Source organism: Lutjanus erythropterus, chromosome 13 (assembly GCF_056507025.1).
Source record: "Lutjanus erythropterus isolate fLutEry1 chromosome 13, fLutEry1.hap2, whole genome shotgun sequence".
In the NCBI taxonomy this organism is placed as follows: domain Eukaryota; kingdom Metazoa; phylum Chordata; class Actinopteri; order Lutjaniformes; family Lutjanidae; genus Lutjanus; species Lutjanus erythropterus.
In genome coordinates, this window is record NC_139329.1 from 3,355,899 (window position 1) to 3,380,553 (window position 24,655).

Consider the following 24,655-nt stretch of genomic DNA (forward strand, 5'->3'; position numbering starts at 1 on the left):
GTAATGTATGAAAAAACACAAAGCAAAAATACTTTTTTTTTAAATTCCCACCGGGGGTGGCACAAAGTTTTTCCTGTCTCTGTGTGTGAGTTAAATACCAGAGGGCACCGTACAGTGGTACCACCCAAACTGTCTGATTGGATCTGAGTCTGTAAATTACAGTGACGCTGTGCAGTGTTTACTGACACAGGCCACATGTGACATTTACAGGGAAATCATAAAATCTAACACTCATTACTGAGAACTGGGACAAACCCCTGTTTTGAGGGGTTTTTGATTTTTACTCTTCAGTTCAGAAAAAATAGAGAAAAATATATTTTTAAAAGACCAAATTCTTGTCTGTTAAACCTTGGCCAGCCTCCTGGAGATTAATTAATTAATTTTTTTTTTTTTATGTAGTTGTTATCTGATAGAGTCAGAGAAGATTTTAATTTTTTGATTTCACTGCATAGTCACAGTGAGCATCCATTTTATTTTTTAAAGTGTCTCACAGTTCTCTTAATGCTAATCAAAATACACATTTTAAACCATAATTCTTATTTAGCTTTGATTTAGAAGAACTACAGAGTTGACATGTTATTGTTGAGACACATCTGAGTATTCCTGACAAAGAACATTTTGACAAAGTGGGCAGAAGTCCAGGACACAACTTGAAAGGGCCAATATTCAATAACACCTTTTTACACCTATGTTATCAGTAGAAATTTTTTGTTTTATATTGAATACATTAATATGTTTTTTTAATTGTTTGAAGTAGGGATGTTCCTGGGGACTAATTTCCCTGTCGATTAAACGCAAAATTTAATTTAGACTAGTCAACTAGTCTACCACTAAGAAAACACTCAGAAAACAGTTAAAATTTAGCAGAATTTATTAAATTATAATGTTAAACCTGTCCGAAAAAAACACTGTTTGTATTAAGAGCCATTTGAAGCCACAGTCTACAATCGCCAAATCGTACTTTAAATGCCGCTTAAATGTGCACTATTTTGCACTGTGCAATACAAGCCTTACACATTAACGTACAAAACATGACAACAACTCAATAAATGCTTCACCTTTTCAGACTGAAGAGTGTCACAGTGTCTGCAGGTAAAGGACCCAGAGCTAACGTTAGCTGCCAGCCTGACACACAGTGTGGCTAATGTTAGCAGTGTTAGCAGCTGCAGCAGCTCCGCTTACAGGTTTATGTCCGTGTCTGTGCTGAATGTGGTCACGTTTCTACAGTCGAGTGAATATATATCAGCTTATTCTGTCACAGTCTACATTCAACATTGTTTCCATTTTCTAGATTAAAACACTGCCACACTTTTATGAGCTGTCATCTGTCTGACTTTGCCTAGGCGATCGGTTCATACGCGCTGGGCGTCTACAGTGCCGCAGCCCTGACTGGTAGCGGTCGGCTGCATAAAATCTTAGAGGCAACAGATAACTGGCGTCATGCATGAATGAAATATTGATAAACAGTTTAAACGACTAGTATTTCTGGTGCCGACTAGCAAGGGTGGAGACGTTTAATCATATAGTTGACTAATCGCGTACATCCATAGTTTGAAGTTGTGAATTCTTGTCAAGGGACAAGGCTGTTTTCTGACACAGAGCAAGTATAGAAAATGAAAAAAATAAACTAAACCAAACCATTTAATCAGTTATCTGTATTCCATATATATACAACTCCTTTGACCCAATTCTCAAGCATTGGTGCATAAATTTAATGCAACAGTAACACAGGTGGAGAGGAAAGAAAGCAACTTGGCTGAAAAATATCAGTTATATCGATCTAAAATGAAAAAAAAAAAACAGCCACCATAAGTGTGGGTTAGTGTGTGAGTTTATTTATTAGTCATGATTTAAGTTTTTGTTTGTATGAGGAACAATGCTCATTTCTACTATGAGTGCACAGTGACAGCCTGACATTTTTGAATCTGCGCGACATGAGAAGCATTCAGCCAGCTGTCTTAACTCCTCCACCTCTAAATAAAAAAAAAAGTATCTTCCTGATGTGGCCGGATGACACGTCATCAAACCTTGTTCTCTTTAAGTAGGCCTCAACCCCGAGCATGGCCCTAATCCTAATCTCAGCCATCGCTGAACTAGGCCTAAACAGGACAGTTTGATTGCTTACAGGCTGTACAACGGTAGAGGAAGCAACTCAAGGCAGAAAAATATCTCGCAATCTGTCCACAACGTCTTGCAAATTAAAAAAAAAAAAAAAAAAAAAAGTTTTGATGCATGATTGTAAACTTTATGGAACACAGTGAAAGAGGACATGTATATGAGAACATTCCTCAGAACAACGATAAAAGTGTGTGTCTTTGCCGAAGCAGAACCAGAGGAGGTTGTGGATAAAGTTTATATCTAGATCAGCTGATCTTGCGCCGCGTCACGCTGCTCCTCAAAGCAGAAGCAGTGCGAGATAGCTGGGCTGCCAGGCGCTGTTGGTGGTATTGTTTTAATGCAAAATAAAGGGAAGAGAAACAAAATGCAGTGACTACAGCCTGTGAGCTCTGTCTCTCTCTCTTTCTCTCTCGCTCACACACACACACACACACACACACACACACACACACACACACACACACACACACACAGACTGGGCAGACATCCAGGACAGGCTGCAGTACATGTTCATATTCAAATACTGGATCCTCCCAGTTTTGTTTGAACAATGCAGCCATTAGGCAAAGATTTGACTTACAGTCAGCAATGATAGCATTGCCCGCCATATTGATTTATGATATTTAGAATAGATTGGAACTGGACCTCATTCTGCCTTTTTATGTGTGTGCGTGTGTGTGTGTGTGTGTGTGTGTGTGTGTGTGTGTGTGTGTGTGTGAGAGAGAGAGTGATGGATAGGGTGAAGGAAAACAGAGAAACCAAACAAGAGAGTATGCGAGGAGGAGTAAACTCTTGACATGGACTGGAGTGTGCAGGCCTGCAGCGGTCACTCTGTGTTTGTGACTGTTTTTAGTCATGTCTTTCAGGGAAACGGGGTTGTTTTTAACCACGATGAAAAAAAAGGCACATCCCATGAGGGCAGTGGGAAGTCTCACACACCACTCTGCTGTAGCTCGGGGCTGTGAAACTTCATCGTCTTCACACCTTTCTTAGAATTTACACCTCCCATTGTCTACTTTGCATTTTTAAGTTTCATTGATGTCACACTGAGGCACTTTGCCTTCTAGTTTGCATGATTTAGTGATTTATGCACAGCTGTTTGAACTTATTGCAGTAGGGTAACACAGTAGCTCAAATTACATGCTGACATTAGATTGGCATCTCCTCTTTGCATGTAATATAATGTGCTTTCAGATACTGTATGTTTGCTAATGTTACTGTAATTTTCATAATTTTCATTTGCAGGATACAGCTAGTTTGTCTCTGTTCAAACAAAAAAAAATACATCAACACCTCTGTGTCTCTCTGTAAAAATAAACATAAATGCAAAAGACATTGCAACGTATGAAAATTTCAGTTTTTTATCCTCAGCAGCATGGCTGTGGATTAAGATGAAAAAAGTGCAGAAAAAAATGTTTTCCATTGCAAGCAATGTCACTGCTTACTGTTGATTTGGATTAAAGTCACCAGAACAGCAAGAAAAGCTTCAGAATGAGAACATGCAGGTATAAAGACAGAAACAAGAATTTAAAATTCATTATTCAAACAACGATGCATAGACTTTAGGGCTGCAACTCCTGATTATTTTCAATAGCGATTAATCTGTCGATTATTTTCTGGATTAATTCGATTAGTGCTGATTAAAAGCCAACGCTTCCTGACTTTCCTGCTTTATAATAAAAGCTTTTAGGTAATAAAACAACTGGGGACTTTAATTGTGAAGAATTTATAGGAAATGAAATATGTTTCTCTGTTGTTTTACGGCTGCTTGACTCAATAAAGTTCTGTCATCAGTTCAAAGATATGCCTTCAAGGGAGCTTTGTTGTAATGGAGATGCAAATCCCTGTCATGATTAGTCCAACTAAGTCTTAACCAAGCCAGCACATGTGTATGGAAAAGGGGCTTCAGACAGGGTTCAGAAATCAACCCATGTCTGTAGCTTTTCCATGATTCCACAGATGACCTTATTAATCCAACAAGCTGTTGTAAAAAAGGCAGAAAAATGATGTGATATCTGTGGATAAAATACAAAGACACTTTAGAAAAGAATACAGACATGGGGCTGAGGGGGAGGTGCATTAATGAGAGGGTGATGTGATGAAAGACAGTCAGCAATTTCCTGCGTAAACCCACAGCTCATCATATGTGACACGCTAAAACACATGAAGTCAATGCCAGTCTCCTGTCATTGGCTGCTTTGGTGGAGGCTTCGATACAGTGACCCTGTTCACAGTTTGAAAGTTCAGCTCTACGTGCTCCACTTTTTTCAGCCTGAGAGCTTTAGCAACTAAAATAATCCTGCAGATGTGTTAAACTAAAAGTCTAAAGGCTTGTGATGTCAACTATCTGTATAGGAAGCATTGAGTTTTATTGACACAAGCTTAACAAATTAAAAAAAAAACCCGTGGACCAAAAAACTATAATGAGTGAATAAATATTTCTCTAAGAAGAGAGAACAATGACTGTGACGTGATTATCTTTAGCTCCAGGAAGTTGAGATTGCAACAGTTCTGCACAGCCTTGCAGTTGTGTCCAATAACTACAACTCCTCTGCAAATCTGATCAATCATCATAACTTTCTGCAAGTTCCCCCGCACAAATGTCAAACATGCATATCTCACTGACATTTAACAGTGACAGTTAAATGTCAGTTTTAACTCCAAAAAGATTTTGTTTCTTTGTGGAATATGCTGCAGGCAAACTAATTCTTTTACATATAAAGCATATCAAATAAAGCAACGTAATAAAATAAAATATATCAATAAAGCAAAGAAGGCCTGAGCCTTTATGGCCTTTATGGTTACCTGGAACACTTAAGTTGCCACTCAGAAAAAAATATATGTATTTAGTTTTGCAATTTCACTGTATAAAAACACTGCGACATGCATTGCATTTTTTTTATTTTAGAAAATGCTGAAATCAGGAATTTGTATGCCTCAACAATCCCCCAAAAAAGCCTGCAAAATCCTGGAGGGACTGATTATTTTATTGTACTGATAGTGCTGTGTATTGTACATTTTCTTTCTTTATTTTTATCTTATTTATTTATTTATTTAACAGATAAATATTTTTGCATTAACGGCAAATAGCAAGTTAGAAGAAGAGCAGTCCAGGAAACAAGGAAACATCTCAGTAAAATTTGATGAAATGTATTTAAAAAACAAGGAAAATTGACATTGAAGGTCTCGAATACAGGTCTGTTTCAAATAAAGGCCTGATAATAAACAGAACTATTATGTTGCCTGTATTTATGCCTTCAGATGTGTTCAGAAAGTGACTTCACTTTGTAGTTTTTATGCTTTTCTTTAGTGTAAAGTATGTTTAATGATGCGTTGTGAAGGGTTTGTGTTGCTGTCTGATTGAAAAAGAGAACTGTCAGTTATGTATTGTCCAGCCTACTTGAAATGACGTCTTTAGCTCATTCATCTGTGACCCTGCCAGACCACAATGAGATGTGAAACTGTGGTCTAACTCTGAGCAGCCTCCCTTTAAATGTCAGACTGGCTAAATCTGACTCTAAAGATCACATTCTTAAAGTTTTCTTGTCTGTGAGACACACGCCTAAGCTGTAAAAGTATTCATCTGTTCCGTTCCTTCGCGTTTTTTGTTTTAGGTAAAGAAGGGATGTAAATGGGAGAGAGTCGCTGGACTCTCCAGTCACACTGGCTGAACTGTGAACATGCAAAACTGCCGTTATCAGTCTGCATGAATGAAATGACGTTCGCAGGCAGACCCATGCAAAACAGTATCTCAGTATCTCTGCTCTCACATCTTGGTCTGTCCTTGTATTTCTCCTCTGTTGTTCATATCTATCCAGCAGTCCAGGTGCAGATTGACTGTGTTCACTCCACTGATACACACTTTGATGTAACTGTGTGTTTGTGCACATGCTATGTGTCACAATGCTGGATGTTGACCTGCTTCTACAGGGAATAGTGACGTCTCGCAGCAGTACAGTCTGTAGGTTCATTTTCCGCTGTAACATTCCTGGATAATCAGAAGCGCACATGCACACGAGGTTCTTCACGATCTGATTTACAGTTTTGTTTAGGCTGGCGTTATATTTGGATCTAAGTGCGGAGCTGCTTACAGTTTTCGGGCTCCTGCACTCCGATTGGCTGTGGAAGTGGTGTTGCCAGGAGCTACTCCTGCTACAGCCGTTAATATTACTGTGTTGTTGGTTTGGTTTGTTGGTGATGTGGTGTCTGGTCATTATTGTGATTGTTGTTATAGAGGTTGCTGTTTGGTTATACTGGGGCCGGGTACCAAAATCTGATTATGGTGCGTAATTTCGTTGCAAGAATGCAACAGAAGTTTTCATTCATTTTACTGTTATTAGTACTGTAACTGTTATGCAGTGTATTTAATGTAGTTAAGTTTTATTTATCATGTGAATTTGTGAATATGTATTTAATATTTATTTATATTTATATATTGAAGTATTCTTTAAACTGTTAACAGTTTATATATTGTTCAATTTCAAATTTAGATTTACCTCAGCAATGAAAAGGCTGTTATTTCATGTCACTGACTGTCATTTTGTGCTTTGTTTTTTTAAAAAAGTACTGGTTCAGGCTCTGTTTAGGCACCAGTACTGTTTTTAAAGTCATTATAACACTGGTGTCGGCTAAAACCCACACGATACCCAACTCTTTTCTTCAGGTGAAGGGCTCATTACATGGGTCAGACAGTCTCGGTAAAAACTCAATGATTCTTCTCATCCTCCTCTTTCAAAAACACTCCAAGGCTCACTGTAAGGTTTGTCTAAAGTTAAAGTGCCTTTATTTTACATGGCAAAAAGAGTTCAAAATGACCAGCACAAATCGACCAACAGAGGTCTTCTTCAGTGTAAAAGTACAGAAGTAAAAACAAAAAGGAAAAATACAGGAAAGGAGGAAAGAAAGAAAAGAATAGAAACAAACAAATGAAAAAAAAATTGAATAAAATAAAAATAGGAAAAAATAAAATACAATAATAGGATACCCAACCCTCATTGCTGCAGTTTTTGTAGGTTTAGTTTGTACTGATATCTGGTTTGTTGCTTCTTATTAATTCTTTTGTTTTAATCAAAAGCCAGTAATAGTCAACTTATCAAATTTTTGAAGGCTTCCACTTTCTCTTAATAAGATAGTTAATAAGATAACAAAGAACATGATCGTATCCAAAACACTAAAACATCCAGCTTCTTTTTTAAAATTTATAATATGCTATAAAGTCCCTCAAATTAATCCGGCTGGTAGAAATGAGACGGAGCATTAAAATGCAACACATTCTAATATTTAGAAGCAAAAATCAGCAAATTTTGACTTGAAAAAGTGTTGTGTAACTAATCATACATGTTCACATGCATCTGAATTTTTTTATGTTGGAGAGGTCAACTAATGTCCCATGGGGTTTGTATGGTGGCCAGCTTGAATTGATGTCCACACAAATGGTGAAAAAAATGCAGATTTCCATAATTCCTGAACCAGAACAACATACAGAGACAAACGAACCCTTTTTTTTTTTTTTTTTTGTTGATTCACAATATTTTCCTAAATGAAACAAATTTATTCTCTAATATAATTTACAAGCTTATTATATAGATGTCAATAAACAATATGGCTTGAAAGTCTGAGAATATGGAATGATAGTTAGAATATGGGATAAAAGTCAGAATATGCTGTGACTTTCATCTAATTTTCTTAAGACATTTTATTAAAATTACACTCCATATGTGTTGCCATTTTGTTGCCATTTTATACCATATTTTCAGACTTTCTTTCCACATTCTATGACTTTAATTCCATATTCTGTTACTGTAATTCAATATTCTCAGACTTCTCTAGCATATATTCTGACTTCCATTCTAATTTCTCAGACTTTAATTTCTCATTTTAAGACTTTATGTCCATGTTCTCAAACATATATATTCTATGACTTTCATTCCATAAAATAATCTTGAAAATGATATGAGAGAATAAATTAGTTTCATTTGCTAGAAACTATTTTCCTATTTTCATCCATATAGAGTGGTTGCAATAAATGAAAAAAAGGGCTTGTTTGTTTTTGAATGTTGTCTGACTCCCCCCAACAAAATCAGGTTCCAAAACAATGCCACTCGGGACCATGGGAACATATTTCTCCTACTACACTGTTTCTGTTGAAGTATTCTCATATTGTTTGTCTTGTCATGTGACCTGCAGTCTCATGCAGTCTTACTTCTTGACACACATGGTTGTAGTTTCTAGAAGCTGTCACTAATTCCATAATTTTAGCGAGTGAAGACACTTAAATTTTTGGCTTGAGATGTGTGTTTTCACAGAAAGTAGCAGTGTGAAACCACAGAGCACTGTCACCAAACAGCAAACTCAACGCAAGAGCTCTCTGTCCTCCTCGGCTCTGTGAGGGCCCGCTGACTTGTTGTCGATGCACTGCGGGTCAGCAGCAGTGTGTTTTTTGTCCTCCCAAGTTTACGAGCAGCGCTCTGGTCGTTCCTTCGCAAATGGAGAAGTGGAGCAGTTTATCGTTCAGGGAAGTGACTCTTAAATGCCCGACGGTGACGTCACACCCAAGTCCAGCGGTTTCGTGCCGTGACTGAGTCCTTAAACAGAGCATATGACATGTTTATGTTAGAGCGTGATCAATCTGTTGGTCACAGAGAGGCTCTCCGAACAAACGGGGCTGGTACATCCCCTCAGCTAACCCTCAAATGTGGGTCACTGCTGAATGTGCTTTTGTTTCCAAGCTGCTGTTGTGTGATTATTGGTAAATATGAAACTGATGGAACACAGGATGTGAGATGATCATGTTTGCTCGATGAGAACAGGAAGAAATGTGCACTCAGTGCCCTCTTATCCACTCGCTGTCTGTGTTTAACAGGAGGATTGTGGTTGTCACTATGTGATGCAAACAAACACAGTGGCTGCAAAAGACCACAGAGGTTTGATGTGAACTGAACTTCATTCTCTGTCCACAGTGTCTCTGTCTTATGTGTTACATATGTAACATCCTGCTCTGTTACTAATACCTGTTCCAGGGTACCTGCATCCTGGTATGTCGTGTTGTGTGACTGCTTTATCACAGGCAGAGTTCCTTTTTTTCAGAATACAGAACAACATAAACATGAAACTAGAAGAGGAGAGTGAAGAAATGACGGAAGCAAAGGATGAGCAAGTTTAGAGGTGAAAGAAAAGGTAGAAAGACAAGTGCTTGACTGATATACTGGATTTTGGGGGCAAATACTGCCGATACTGATATTAGGGAGTAAAAAAAACCAACCCAAAAAAATCAATATCAATAAATCATATAGAATGTATATGCATAAACACATTTTTTGCAGTGATTAATACTTGTGACAAAGATATGTAATGGAGGCAGGATATATTGCAGTTTAACAATAAACTTTATTATCTAAATGATATCTGGGCACTGAAACAGTAAACTTGTGATATTTCTGATAGGGATGCACAATAAGAATCTGGGCCAGTAAATTATCAGCCGATATTGATCTATCCAGTCATATCGGTCTGCATCGGTATTGGCATATATTAGCTGATAAATATCAGTTGTACCGATGTCTGACTCGACAGATTGTCAAAGCATTTAATTTAAAAATGCTTTATAAATGCAAAGTGTATTTGTAAAGTTTTTTGAAGAAGTTTGGAAGAGTTGGAATGGTTTTGTTTGTTTGTTTTTTTGTTGTAGTAATAATGTCATATAGATTTGGAATATGAAGTCATCCATTTTTGTTCACTACCAGTCATATGAACTTATTTTTAAAATAAATAAAAATAAAAATAAATCTGTATTGGGCACCAGAAGACTGGGAATCTGTTTCAGCTAAAGAAAATCCAAACCATGTATCCCTAATTTTTGATAAATGGGAGTTGCTATAAATAATAAAAAACACAAATACAACAAAATATATATATTCCACCTGAATTAAGAAAGAATATCATATATACACAGAATGCTGCCTATAAAGCTAGCAAAACAATCTGCATTATGTTCTATTAAAAAAGTTCACTTGATGTTGGCAATCAGGCTGAGATAACTGTTAGAGATCAATGACTGCGAGAGGAAGTGGAGTAAAAGAAGATGAGGAAACAAGGAAGGAAGGGAGAATGAAAAGGGGAGGGTCAGAGGATGAAGGTGGGGACAGAGAGGAGTGCAGGAGTTTTTGAATTAATGTGAAACGGGCAAACAAAATTCAGTTATTCTAGGCAATGGAAATTTCAAAGGGGAACATCATGGCTGCAGCGTTGATTTCAGAGAAGCAAGTACTTCAATTGCATGGTCATTTTATGATTTATTACACTATGTATATTACAGATTTCTCTTTTAAAGAGGAAATAACACACTAAATTCCACAGTACAGTCTCAACACTGCTAATACTACTGTGTCTGTTGTTCCAGGTGTGTGTGTAGTGGACTGAACATTAAAGTGGCTGCTTGGCCTTTTCAGTGCGCTGACACCAGCAGCAGGTAGCAGGAGCTGAACACCTGAGTGGTGTCTCAGCTCGCACTCCTTCAGTCAGCTGTTTCCTCTGTCGCCGTACTTCACTTTCTCTTTCTTCTTCCTGTCGATGTGTTTCCTGCTTTGAGTCATCAAAGAGCACAGTTACAAAGTTTTCCCTGCCCCGCAGTGCTCGGCGAACACGACATATCAGGGAGCTGATAGGCAGTGACTCAGCGTATACACGTGCTGACAGTCTTCCAAAGTCACAGCACACCTGAAAGTTAAAGGAGAAGGCAGGCCTTTCTGTGTTTTTATTGCGGAAAAGTCTGTCTCTACTGAAGATGTACAGCAAATTGTCACAAATATGGGTGTTTCATTTTAAAAAAGGCACAGTACTTTTCTAAAACTGCTGGGCATTGTAGTTTTTAACATATATGAATGAAACAGGAGGAAATGCTGCATTTTTGGGGGACTATTTTCAGCAGCGAATTAATACATACACTAGTTAGTTACTGTTGTTCCATTGCAGTGCACTCAAACTTCAGTCATTACATGAAAAGCATTAATCTAGTGCTGCATACATAATTTTCGTCATCACTTTCATTGTTTTGCTTGTCAAAGGTCAGATTAAATCACAATTATGAGTCAAGGATTTTTTCAGATCAGCAAAACAGAAAGAAAGGGTGGGGTTACAGTTAAAATAATTTAAAAATTTACTTAATACAGTACTAATACTATACTCTGTATTATAGTGTTATAATATAGTATACAGTGCATAAAAGAGATAATTATATACTGTATAGCGCAATACACTACTACACTCTGTAATCTTTCTCAGTGTCCTGCCCACAGTGCTTTCTGGTTAGAAATTAGCCAATCAACACTGAAGGCCGGTCACAGACAGACAGAGACACAGATCTGCTCCGGTGAGCTGAGCAGAGCTGTGTGTAGAAGTTCAGACAGCAGACGTCGCTGAAGTCACAATAACAACATCACAATCTCATGCCCAGTTTCCCACTTACACCAGTGAAAATGAGGTCACAGCCTGCAGGATTTGGGTCGATGGAGCTGGAGCCACGCAGAGCCCTGCAGATTAAAACAGCGCACAAATGTCTTGTCTGCTCACTGCAACTCTGTATCGAGATCTAAAACAGTAGTAATGGCAACAGTAAAACTTACACTATGATGGTTTCATTTAAGGCTCCGCCCACTTGTTGTAAAGGATTTAATGGCACAAAGACCACTTCCGTCTACAGCACCACCTCCATTTTTGCCTCTTCACAGGAGTTACATTATTACAGCCTCCTACAGCGTTGCAATGTTCTTGTTGTCACAAACCTTTGGCTCTTCTTCTTTTTATGCCTTCTAATGAATGTATTTCTTGACATCCATGAGCAACATAAAGGATTCAGGGAAGTATGTGGGCAGTGGTGATTATATCGTTTGAGGTGTAGGTATCTATTTTTGTATGTAAAGGGAGCATAAGTGAGCCTTTAGTCTTGGGGGGGGGGGTGATCCCTACAGACCAAAAATGATCTGTTACACCCGCAATGATCAGTCAGGTTATATAGGAGATTCTGAACATTAATATAGCAGCAAACTATTTGCTATGTAAAGATATAGTGGAGTAACAGCATCCTGAGCAGAGCCACTTTTAGTAGATGGACTTTTATGGGTGCAGTTGCCTCCAAGGATTACGTTGCAACCTTCACAGCCTGTTTGACGAGCCAGAACATTTTCATATCTAACTCAGTGAATTAAGGCTTTGTTTATTTATGATTGTTGAAACAGTGGAATGATGAACCAAGCTGGTTTTGGTGTCTGTCAAATTTGAATTCAAGATCTGTGAGATTAAATGACCGTATTTGTCACTGGAGTCTGGTGCTCCCTTCTCTTTTGGTCTGAGGCCCCGGTGCTACAACTAGTGGCAGTGAACATAGTATATAGAAGCTTTAATTATAAATTAATCACCATTAAAATACTAATTTACATTAGCAAATGATTTGTTTATCATTAGCCAATAGCATAGCAGTGCGGCAGAGCGTTTCATGTGTCCTCTCACATGTGATGTGATCTGAGCAGCTCTGGTGTATTGACCATTTTTGAAAATGCAGCACACAGATCATGCTTTCATTCTTTTCCCCTCCTTCCATTCTTTTTTTCCCTTCCATCATTGCTCCCTGCCTCCTTCTGGAAACAAACAACAACAAAAAAAAACATAACATACATCTCCATCCCCTTGTTTCTATGGCAACACAGCAGTGAGGAGAGGAGACAAGAGGAGCTGTAGCCTCCTCCAACCCTCCTCCACGATGAAAAGCAGAACAGAAAGAGACAGAACGAGAAAAAAAAGAGGACTCGGAGCAGGAAAACGGAGTCAAGTAGAAAGAAATGAGGAAGGAAAAACAGAGAGAGAGAAAGAAGGAAAGAGAGTCGCAGAGGATGAGAGAGGAAGGTGGAGCGGCAGGCAATCACTGCATGCTCTTGTGCAGGATGGAGTATCTATGGTAACCTCGGCTGGTTATCAGAAAATTGAAGCGCCTTCTGTTTGTCTCCATTCTGCTCTGCCTCAGCCTATTCAAAAACACCATTTATCTCCTCCTTCAGCACACAATTTCATATTCCGCTCTTTATTCTACACTTCATCTTGTTAGTGCGGCGTGTGCGCCCAAGTCAAGCGAAAAACTCGTTCAGAAACACTATTTGGCAGTGTACATGGACACACAGACAGTAAGACAGACGGACAGACAGACAGACAGACAGGGGCTGACGTTTACTCTTCCAAGGAAATGAGACATCTCAGCCAGAGCCAATATTTGCCGTGGACGTTGTCTGTAATGAAAATCCTGTATGGGTGGCGTTTCACAACACTGATTCTGTGTGTGTGTGTGTGTGTGTGTGTGTGTGTGTGTGTGTGTGTGTGTGTTTGTGTGTGTGGAGGGGGTGAGACAGAAGAGCCGGTCTGCTCTACCAACCAGGGAGGGAGGCGTAAATAAAGGAATAGCGTGTTTGTTCATCAGCCGGGGGGAGAAGGTGTGGGGTGGGGGTATCGAGAGTGAGATGTATTCAAATACAGAGAACCACCTGTCTGCTGACTCTGCTGCAGAGGGGCGCGTTCACTGCTGCTGCTTCCATGTAACTACTCAGATGTGTTTGTGTTGAGTGGAGCCATGACTGTGTGTGTGTGTGTGTGTGTGTATGTGTGTGTGCCAGAGGAGGCCAGAGACAGGCTGTTTATCTGTCTGGAAGCAGAAGAAAAAGTAGAAGAAGAAGAGAGGCAGTAGAAGCCTGTTTACTGAGAGTGCAGCTTGACAGAACTAGTTTATTCATATTATAATAAAAATTTGTATGCAACAATTAATCGGTTAGTTGTCAGCTACTAAATTAATCAACAACTGTTTTTATAATCTAGGGCTGCAGCTAATGATTACAGTTGATTATTCAATTGATTATTTTCTTGATTAATTAATAGTTATTAATAGTTATTTAGATTAGTTTAGATTAATAGTTATTTGTCTATAGAATGTCAGAAAATTGTTTTCCAAAGCACAAGATGACGTCCTCAGATGTTTGCTTGTTGTGATGAATCTGGCAAGAATTTTTCCACTAATCAATTAGCTGTTTGGTCCATAAAATAAATTTTTGATGTTTTCTCTTTAAAAAAATTACTCAAACCAATTAATCGATTATCAGAATATTTGGCGATTAATTTAGTAATAAATTAATAATCGGCTAATCGATTGCAGCTCTATTATAATCAGTGAATCATTTTGAGAATTTTTTTAAAGAAAAAAAGTAAAAATTCTCTGATTTCAGGTTTTTAATGCGTTTCTGAAGGGATCTTTGGGTTGTGAACAGAACATTTGACATTTGACGACGTCATCTCGGGCTTTAGGAAACACTGATGGACGTCTTTTACCGTTGTCCGTTTTACCATTTTATAGACCAAACAACTAATCAAATGATCAAAAAAATAATTAGCAGATTAATCAACAATGAGCAACATATTTCTAAACCAGTTCCAATGAATCAATCAGATTCATCCAAATCACAAATTAATTTATAGTTTTCTTTATAATACAGTATAATTTTTTTTTAATCACTCTGAGGTTTTCCTCATCAGACAAGGATTTGATATTGGAATAAATGATAAAGTGAACATTATGTTGACCTCGGCTGAACAAGATGAGCCAAGGCCTCACTGCGCCTTTTTTGGCCTCAAACTCACCCCTTCTTGTCAAGAGTCATAAGAGAACACACACACACTCATGTGACACAGATATTGAAACCATGTAAGGTAGAACAGTCATTCCCAAACACTGGGTCGGGACCCACAGGTGGGTCACAGAAGACTGTATTTGGGTCTCCAAGTAAATAAAAGAATATGGAAGAAATTTAGTAATTATATTCTGATAATTCAGTTGTCTGAAATGTTTTATATGGTTTTCCTTATGAGAGGAAATAAAACCAGTGAGTGAACCTGTTACCTCAGACTAAATGCATTTTTCTCTCATTTTTACAATATTTAACATTTGTATATGTATATATAACCTGTTTTCACATGTTTGGACCTATTTTTCAACTAGAAATCAATCTGGCAATATTTTTTCCACCAATCAATTAGCTGTTTAGTCCAAAAAATGTCAGAAACTATCAGTAAGTGTTTCTTGTTTTGTCCACAACTTAAATATATTCAATGTACTGTCAGAAAGGACTAAAGAAACCAGAAAATATTCACATTTAAGAAGCTGAAATCAGAGAACTTTGACTTTTTCTAATTCTAATTAATCGATTCTTCACTGTGAATGAGTGGCTTCAACACTCACATCAGGTCAACAACATTTCTTTTTTTTCCACTTCTTTTTGACTTTTTACCTGATGGAAACCTGCTGCGTCCCATCCAGCTCTCACAAGAGATGTCAAACACAACAGCGCCGTACGTCCTGTACGTCCTGAGAGGATACGGACGTGTTTTACACTTTCTCTTTCATCTCTGCTGTTGTCTTTTTCTGTTACACGTAAGAACAGTAAATCTGCCACTGATAACTCAGAATGGAACATGTATATGTAAGGCGCCTTCAGATTTTCTGAAATAATGATTTTTTACAAAGAATTCACCTTCTAGAACTGCGGCGACGTGGAAACTTTTTTTTTTTTACATTCACTCTGATCGGACACTCTCAGCACACTCCGAGCGAGCGTCTCAGGTTTTCTAAATGAAAATGGTCTCGGAAAAATGAGAAGAAAAGAGAAAAAATAATGCTGATAAATGCCAGAAAGCTTTGCAGTCTAATGAGGGTGCAAAAGCCACTGCAGATGACGTCTGCGGGGCCCATTTGTGTGGATATACAGTTAGTCTCCCATCAACAATAATTGGTACTAAGTCATGCAGTGACGCTAATGTCTGGGAAATCAACTGGTGATTCATTTACTGCCATTTCTGCATTACTGACAGACACATGTCTTATTATAGACACACTGTGGCATTAACATTTCTCTTCAAATTTCTCCTGGGGCTCAAAAGATATACAAGCTCGGTTTCCTTGTGGCTTTCGCTTGGCCTAGTTATTTTTATCTGTTTAGATTCCCCCCCCACCCACCCCCCCCCTCCGCTTTCTCTCTAAAGACTCTTCTGTTCCTGAGTCCGGAAACTTGTGGTCATTTGTCAGCATTTCTGTAATCATTTTGAGACTAGCAAACAGGTTGTGGCCTGTTACTCAGTTGCATCTGCTTCCAGCTCTCACAATGGTGAGACTGGGATCAGAGCTGTGCATGACAGCATGCTACGCTCTCTCTCTCTCTCTCTCTCTCTCTCTGTGTGTGTGTGTTGACTCAAAGCTACATGAACAATGTCCTCGGTGATGTTTGTGTATTTGTGTGATTAATGGCTTTTGCTAAATTGATTTTCCACTTTGTTTCAGCATTCAGTGACTACCCTGTTGGAACTACATCAAATGTCACCACAGCTGATAAAGACTACTCTGTGTGCTGTAGAACAGCGTTTGTGGCTCTGCTGTATTTGGTGGTTTTGTTTGGCCTTGTGTTTACTCAGGGCAGGTTAGCTCAGGATAGCTTTCTTTTTGTCTTTCCAGCTGACTGCCAGTAAAAATAAATGCCTTTTGGTGCTCCAGCTCTGTTTAAATATACAGTATGTACTGTAAATGTTAGACAGTGGCAGACTAATATCCTCTTGCTTTCTTTCGCTCTCCTCTCCAGCCCACCGGTTACATGGAGACGTCATTGTCCTACAGCTCCATAGAGGACCTGCAGCTCCTCTCGTGGGACAACGCTCCGAAGTACTGTGTCCAGCTCAGCTTCCCTGGAGGCACCGTCCTGCTGCAGGTAAAAATAAGCCAGTGACAACATGCATAAGAGGTTTTATCAGATCATTTTACTGCTCACTTTACAAGAAAATCCCAGGACGGTCCAGTCAGGCTGGAATAACACAAATTAGTGACAGTAAAATAAAACTGCAAGCTGACATCTTTGTAGGATAACAGCTGTTTTCATACAGTAATTACAGCTTGTTTTGTTTGCAGTAGCGATGGCTACAAACAAGATGACAAGTTGGAATGTTCATTACTTTAATCTAATTAGTTTAATCAGTTTGATGCACTAGAAGCATAAATGTGATCATTTTGATTTCTCTGCGCAGATGGGCAGTGAACATAAATACTTTTATAGTATCAGCTGAATCATGTTTATAGCAAACAAGTATTGGAAAATGTCAAGTACCAAAATTTTAACGTTGTTTATTTATAGGTTTAATCAGATATTTTCTTATTTTAACAAAATTGTTGTTCAGTTGTGTTACATTTTCAAATAAAAGGTTTTCTAGAAAAATGTTTTGACATAGATTCCCCAGTGAAGGAATGTATTTTGGTGTCCAACCAACTATACTGATACAGACACCAAAATACTTTAATATAATAATTCATCCGTACTGATTAGGTACTGGGGATGTAACTGTATTGAATATCACAATATTACAATAAAATATATTGTATACACAATATAATATCTCGATGCTGTACCAAAAATCATTTTATTTTTTTATTTTATTTTATTTTATAAAAGACTGCTACATCGGGCACAATAGCATCTCGTTGGAGTCCTAGTCTTGTCAGCCTGATAAATGAAAGTCCAGTATTCAGTCTCTTTTAACTCTACTTTGGTCTCCACCAACCACTGAACTAACCATTAGTTGTTAACTTCAGTGCTCGTGTTTCTTTGCACGCTAGTCATTCACTTCTGCTGTCTGCTGTGAAGTACTGGATCAGTACAGTTACCTGATACTCAACTTATTCTCTGACAGCCTCTAAGTATTATTATAGGATAGGTTTTTAGCTTTAAAAGTTAGCTGTTACATGCAATTTTTGTTTTATTTGGATATTAGACAGAGACTCTGTGCAGCTTCTTAGCTGTACCAGAGTTAGCTATAAGCTAGTTTTTGTAGTCTCTTACTAAAAGAAACCATAACACTGTGTTATAAACACACATAAACAGTACATATTCATGACACAACAACTTCCGCAACAGCAATAACTGGATCTCCCAACATTGCGACACCACAACAGCAACGGAAGCAAAATTTCCAAAACTCTTTCACATTACACAGTGGCAGCATTTCATTCAGCTGCAATGATAAAAATATCACTTCATGCACATTTAAGGTTATTTATGAATGGAATGTTTCCCACTGTCACACTGTTTCCTGCTGTGCAGCAGCAGACGCACACGATCCCTGCCTGAGTGTAATCTGGCATTAATGCAGGCCAACAGTGTAGCAAACTCTAAACAAGGTCAGTGTATCTACTGTCATGTATCACAAAAACACACATGTAGAGACGGATTGAATATCTGAGGACAAAGTAGAACTCTGCCTGTTAACTGACCACTGTTTGTCAGAGGTCTGTGAAAACTGATTTGATGTAGAGCTATCAGTACAGTGGGAACTCAGGTCCTGATCGCTCCCTGTTGGTATGTATTTTTAGTAGTAGATTAGTGGTGAATTTGGTTGATATTAATTTCCCATGATGTTTTCATGATTAAAGAATCTCTAGATTCTCTAGAGCTGCTCTCCAGTGGCTCCCTGTGGCTTTAGCAAAAGAATTATATGAATATTAATAACAGTTTTTCTTTTTTAACATTTCAATTTTTATTTTTGTCGTTGGCCTACACTGTAAAAACAAAAAAGTTTTACCAACTGCAAATCTTTTGTTGATAATTTAAATAAAAACTTTTTTTTTGGATAAACTTAAATCTGAAACTTTTTCGAAACCCAAAAAAGTTGTATTTAAAAGTAAATTCATTGAGGTTAAAATGATAATATTTTTAATTAAAACTATTCAATTTTCAGGCACCAAAGTACAAATCAGTGCTTCTTTTTTCTTAAACTCAAAGATTTAGGTTTATCTAAAGAAGAAAAGTAAATTATGTCAACTGAAGATTACAGGTCAGCAGAACTTTTTAAACTTTTGTTCAGAAATCTATTGCAGTTTCTTGAAATGTTGAGTTGTCTCAACTATTTCTTTACAGTGTAAATTGATTCTTACATGCTCCAACTGTGAAAATATGTAGCTTTTACACCAAAAAGTATTCTGTCAACTGAAAACACAGAATTTAATAGTTATGGCTCCAGTTTTCCAGAACTGTTTGTTTTGATGGTAAAGGTTGCAGAGCCCTGCTGTAAGGTTTTTGACTCCATACAGGACTAGAAGCTGTACTGGACAGTGTAAACCTCGTGCCTACTGAACTCTGGGAGACTGCTGTGAATTTCTGGGAAAATTTCACCTCCACGTTAACCAGAGCCGTCCAGCGAGCACATTTGGTACTGTTACCCATTAGCCCAGTTACCTCTGATGCACAATTCAATCCATTACGGGTGTCGGGGGGTCAACAGTGTATACCCACGTCTTCAGCTGTGTTTGCTTACGACTGCTGCCAGCTGTTTGGACCGCTGCCAGGCCCGTTCAGTCGGTGCTCTGAAGGAAAAGCTCCTCTCCGCAAATGAGTCAGGGCTCTTGCACAGGACCTGGAAAACTGGACGGACTGGTGTAGCATTCCAGGTCTGGAAGAACAGGGAAAATGAGAAAATAATTGGAGTGTCATGGAAAACTGAGGATGGTAGAGGTTCAGACGTCAAGATAGTAAGTATGACGAGGTGTGATCACTGAGGGAATGTGCTGGCTAATTCCTGTGGTAGTGAGTGTGATGAATGTAGGCCAGGTCAGCATCATGGGTTCCCATCTGCACTGCTGCATCACTGGTAAATATTCAAAACCTCCTTGTCTTAGATTTTGGGTGTAAGCAAGTAGTAATGAATGCAATATATTTTCATGGCAGAACAGTTGAATTATGAATCAACTCCAGACAGCAGTAGCTTTACTAAAAAAAAACAGGTCAGTGGTGGATTATTGAAGTTAGTTACTTTTGACTAATTTGGTGACAAAAGGGAAACAAAACAGGTGACAATATTCCACTATTATTCAGAGTGTGACAATATTTTAGATTTAATACAGGTCATGCAAAGAGCGTGTTCTGTTTGGGTATTCAAATTCAGCCTGATTCTGAATGCAGCATTTTGCAATTAAAGGCACAGTCAACCCCAAAATTAAAAATACATATTTTTCTATTTTATTTATTGTCAAGAACCCAGATATTAATGCTAAAAAGGGCTAAAAACACAAGTATCAATGCTAGAAATGGTTAAAAACCCAGATACCAATGCTAAAAATTGTTCAAAACCCAGATATCAATGCTAGAAATGGTTAAAAACCAGATATCAATGCTAAAAATGGTTTAAAACCCAAATAACAATGCTGAAAATCGCCAAGAACCCAGATATCAATGCAAAAAATTATTAAAAACACAGAGATCAATGCTAGAAATGGTTGAAACCCATATATCAATGCTAAAAATCACCAAGAACACAGATATCACCACTTAAAATGATCAAGAACCTCAATATCAACACTGAGAGTCATCAAGAACCCAGATATCGACATTGAATGTTTATACAGATATAGAATTTAAACAGACTTTCGTATAATTCGTGATTTTTGTTAACATGCTAATCTACTTTTGATGACCTCAGAGCAGGCAAAGTCTTGGGACCGCGTGTGATTTTTGCAGCCCAGGTTGGGAACCAATGCACTGGGCTACATGCGCTCTTGATGACACAGTTCCTTATAAGCCGTCTATAACATGCACCATTTTTTCCTCTGAACACAGCCTGCACCCAGACCACTCTGACCTTAAAGTCATTGCACTCGGGTTTTCTGGCGATCAATAATTTTACAGTTAACAAACACTGGGACAGGTAGTAAAAAGTGCAAACACACAGGAAGCAGATGGAACCAACAGCAGGCTGACACTTTTTTTGAAGGCAAAGTTCATTGTCTGCAGTTGTGTCATTTCAGTTTACAGTGTAGTTGTATATCGATGAAGTCCGAAGTCCAGATTTAAAAGGTGTTAATTGATTATTTGTAACCATTTTTCCATCTTGCCTCTACTCTTTTGTGCAAATCTTGTCTTGTTTAAGTAGGTGTGTCCCTCAGTTCAAATATTAATTTAATGTTAATAATTGAAAACCGGATTAAATAATGATAATGATCAGTTTAGGAAACACCACCCTCCAATAAAATACATACTGCAAACGATAACAAACACAGTGCTGAAATAAAAATACGTACCTGTCTGATATATTTGTTAGTTTGAAGTTATACTTTTGGTTGCTGTGTTTAAAGAGTTCATTTATTGTTAATAACTCTGGACAGCTAATAGCTTTATGTCATGGAGCAAATGAAAGAAACAATCATGTGGTGAGACTGGCTGCATCCAGACATCTCTGTACATGCTCACACCGCTCTAATATGGACGTGTCAGGCCTGGCTGGGAATGATTGGTGGATGTTTCTTAGCTTCATTTAATTATAATACAAGAAGCAGCTCTGAGTAGACTTGTTTATTTTAAAATTACACTTATTTCTGCTTCTGAGACTTTTGCAACATCAGTGTGATCAATACATTAAAGATCAAACTGTCGTATACAGTCTGAGACATGGATTATCTGGATTATCAGTGCCACCGTGCCAGTGCAGAATCCAACATGGCTGCCTGCACATTTGAGTTTTTTCAGGAAAATCTTTACTAACTTTGACAGAGTTACTGTAAGAATAACAGTTATGTTGTTATTAATATTTCAATATGGATATTTACTTCAGTAGAACAGCCTGTGATTATGTAATATTTAGGACATTATTTTATAGTAAAATTCTGTTGAAGATGTGTGCATTAAAAAGACGATGACAAAATTTATCTCTGAGTCACTTAATCATTATTCTGTTGAATTTCATGATGCAATCTGCATCATTCCTACCACAAACACAACTTCGCTGTCAAATAAACTAAAGCTAAACATGTCATCTTAAGATAAATTTAGATCATTTAGAATGAAAATGTACATTTTACATTTTTCTTTCTTTTCTATTTTTTTACATATGCAACCTGCTCTCATTATAATCACTAATAATAAATCATTTTTAAATTGATTTTCATTGAAACAACTCCTATCATAATTTATGTTATATTGACCAGTTCAGTTTACATTGAACGAGCTGTTTTTGCTGACAAAAATGCAAAATAAAAAGGTTCCTGTTTGAAGAACAAAAAAAAAAAAAAAAAAAGAACCAAACCACTTAAATGTGCCAAATTTTATAACAACAATGAACAATACTTGTTGTTTGTGAAATAAAGATTTTTGTGATCAATGACTTTTCATAAATGCCTGATGTATCAAATGAAAAATGATTAAAAACATGTAAATGTTATAGAAGGGTTTTTTTTTATTCTATCAAAAGGTCCAATGAGCACTTCAATTTCAAACAGAAATTTCTGGCATTTATTTCATGTGTCAACCTTGTTTTCTCATTCATCTTTGTACTTTGAGCCACAGAATCCTACATGAACACAACGTTTTATTGTTGCTTATTCAAGTATGAATATTTGATATTACAGAGGAATACTTATGATTTGAAATCAAGTTTTTAGGCTTAAAAATATGATCATCTTATCAGCAACAACTTGTCCGGGGATGTTGTGGTGTGGAACAGGTCTTTGTCAGATGTGGGCACAACAGTCTGATCAGGTTTGATTGTCCAACCTGAGAATTCAAGGACATTTATCATCAGTATACAACTCAGGGTTGTATAACAAAGTCAGAGCTGTTGTTCCTTCATAATACACACAAAGATGAGTCATTAAATTCACACTGGAATAAGGCGAATGTATAAAATAAAACATATATATAATATATTTTTTTAATTTGTGTCAGGTTAAATATGAACAAGATGATGATAATATGGCATCTTCACATTCAGAGTTCAACATGTGGGAAACACTGTCCATCAACACTGACTGCTTTTGAGCACGGAGCATCATGGATGTGAAAACACACAGTCCTCCTCACCCACTTGTCCTACCAGAGCTTTGTCGTGTTGCGTCCTGTGAGCTTGGAGCACGATCGGCACCTCAGGTCACTTTTTGGGGATTTTGTTCTGTTGACCTGTTGGATTCACTCTCCATTTAGTTCAGTTTTGGTCTCCACCAAGTCCTGGGGAAAATATCCAGCTGAGTTTAACAGGACTTTTTCACTGCCGACTGCTGCTGGAAACAAGGCTGATGAGGGCAGTGCAAGTGAACCAAACAGTCAGTCAGAAACATTGATTAGTGCATCGTCAAGACATTCCTGCTGAATTATTTTTTCTTTTGGCAAGCAGTCCAAAAACTAGTGATGTAATACCAAAAAGTCACGGTATGAAACAACCACAATATGAAGTATGCAATGCAATATTTGTTGTGAAATTAAAAAAAACAAGGAACTTAAAGTTCTTCTGCTTCCTTCTTTAATAAACTAAAATATACTAAAATAAAAGTTGTAACCATGACTGAAGCATGTCCAACAAATTATTCTCTTTGGCAATGAATGTTTGAATTATGTGTATATAACTGCAAACAATGCAACAGTCAGTAGGAGTCCTTTTAGTCCTTTTATAATACAAAAATAAAAATACATGAAATAATATAATCAACCATGTAATATCACAGACAGTCTGCTACTGTATCTAAACATTTTTTTAAATTGAGATTTTCAATATATTGTTACCTCTTTTTGTTCTTTGCATCCAGTAACAACAGCAGCTCGTCTTGTATTCTTGAGTTGACTAATACAGAAGCTGCACAGCAGCAGATGCTGACAGGTCTGTTTTAAAAGTGAAATTACCACACAGTGAGTGACAGGACGCAGTCAGAGGGCTGGGGCTGCATTTGTGGTTAAAAACTCCTCTGATATTATTCTGCAGCTGTAAGTGTCAAGGCTTCAGGAAGTCTAATTTATCTGTACAAGTTCCTGATAAATACACTGAATTTACACTATAAAAAAATGACTGTACAGCAACAACTGTTCATTTACTGTTGGCTGACATTGTTACTGTGTGTGTTAACCTTTTACCAGAGGAGGCAAAACGTACACTCAATCTTTACTCAAGAAGAAGTACAGATAGTTGTGTAAAGAAACACTCTGGTAAAAGAAGAAGTTGTTGTGTTTTTTTTTTTTATGTCTTTTACATTGTTTTCATTGTTACGTCTGTTATGTCATGGTCATTGTTCTGCCTTTCACATCATCTTTGTATTGAAACATCTTTTACATTGTTTTTGTCTTGTTGCATCTTTTATGGCTTTGTTTTATCCATCTTTTACGTAGCTTAGTCTTGTTACATAATTTCATAATTTTCATCTTGTTACATGTTTTACATCATTTTCGTCCTGTCACACCTTCTCGTTATGTCTTTTACATTGTTTTTGTTGTTACGTCTCTTATATCTGTTATGTCTTTTATATCATTTTCATCATTATACCGTTCACACAGTGTTTGGCTTGTTACATCTTTTATCTCATTTTCATATTGTTTCATCTTTTGTCATTTTTGTCTTGTGTCTTTTACGTATTGTTTTGTTACATCTTTTATGACATTTGCATCTTGCTACATCTTTTATATAGCTTTGTATTGTTACATAATTTTTGAGTTGTTACGTGTTC

General features: G+C 37.4%; 1 protein-coding gene across 2 annotated transcripts in view; it reads left to right on the forward strand.

Annotated features, from left to right (window-relative positions):
* The window catches only part of cmip (c-Maf inducing protein), a 66,134-nt gene that overhangs the window by 12,257 nt on the left and 29,222 nt on the right, over positions 1-24,655 (forward strand). For both annotated transcript variants that reach the window (XM_084733431.1, XM_084733432.1), the window contains one exon: positions 16,776-16,901. In XM_084733431.1, coding sequence (XP_084589557.1) covers positions 16,776-16,901 — 126 coding nt within the window. The remainder of the gene's footprint in view (positions 1-16,775; positions 16,902-24,655) is intronic.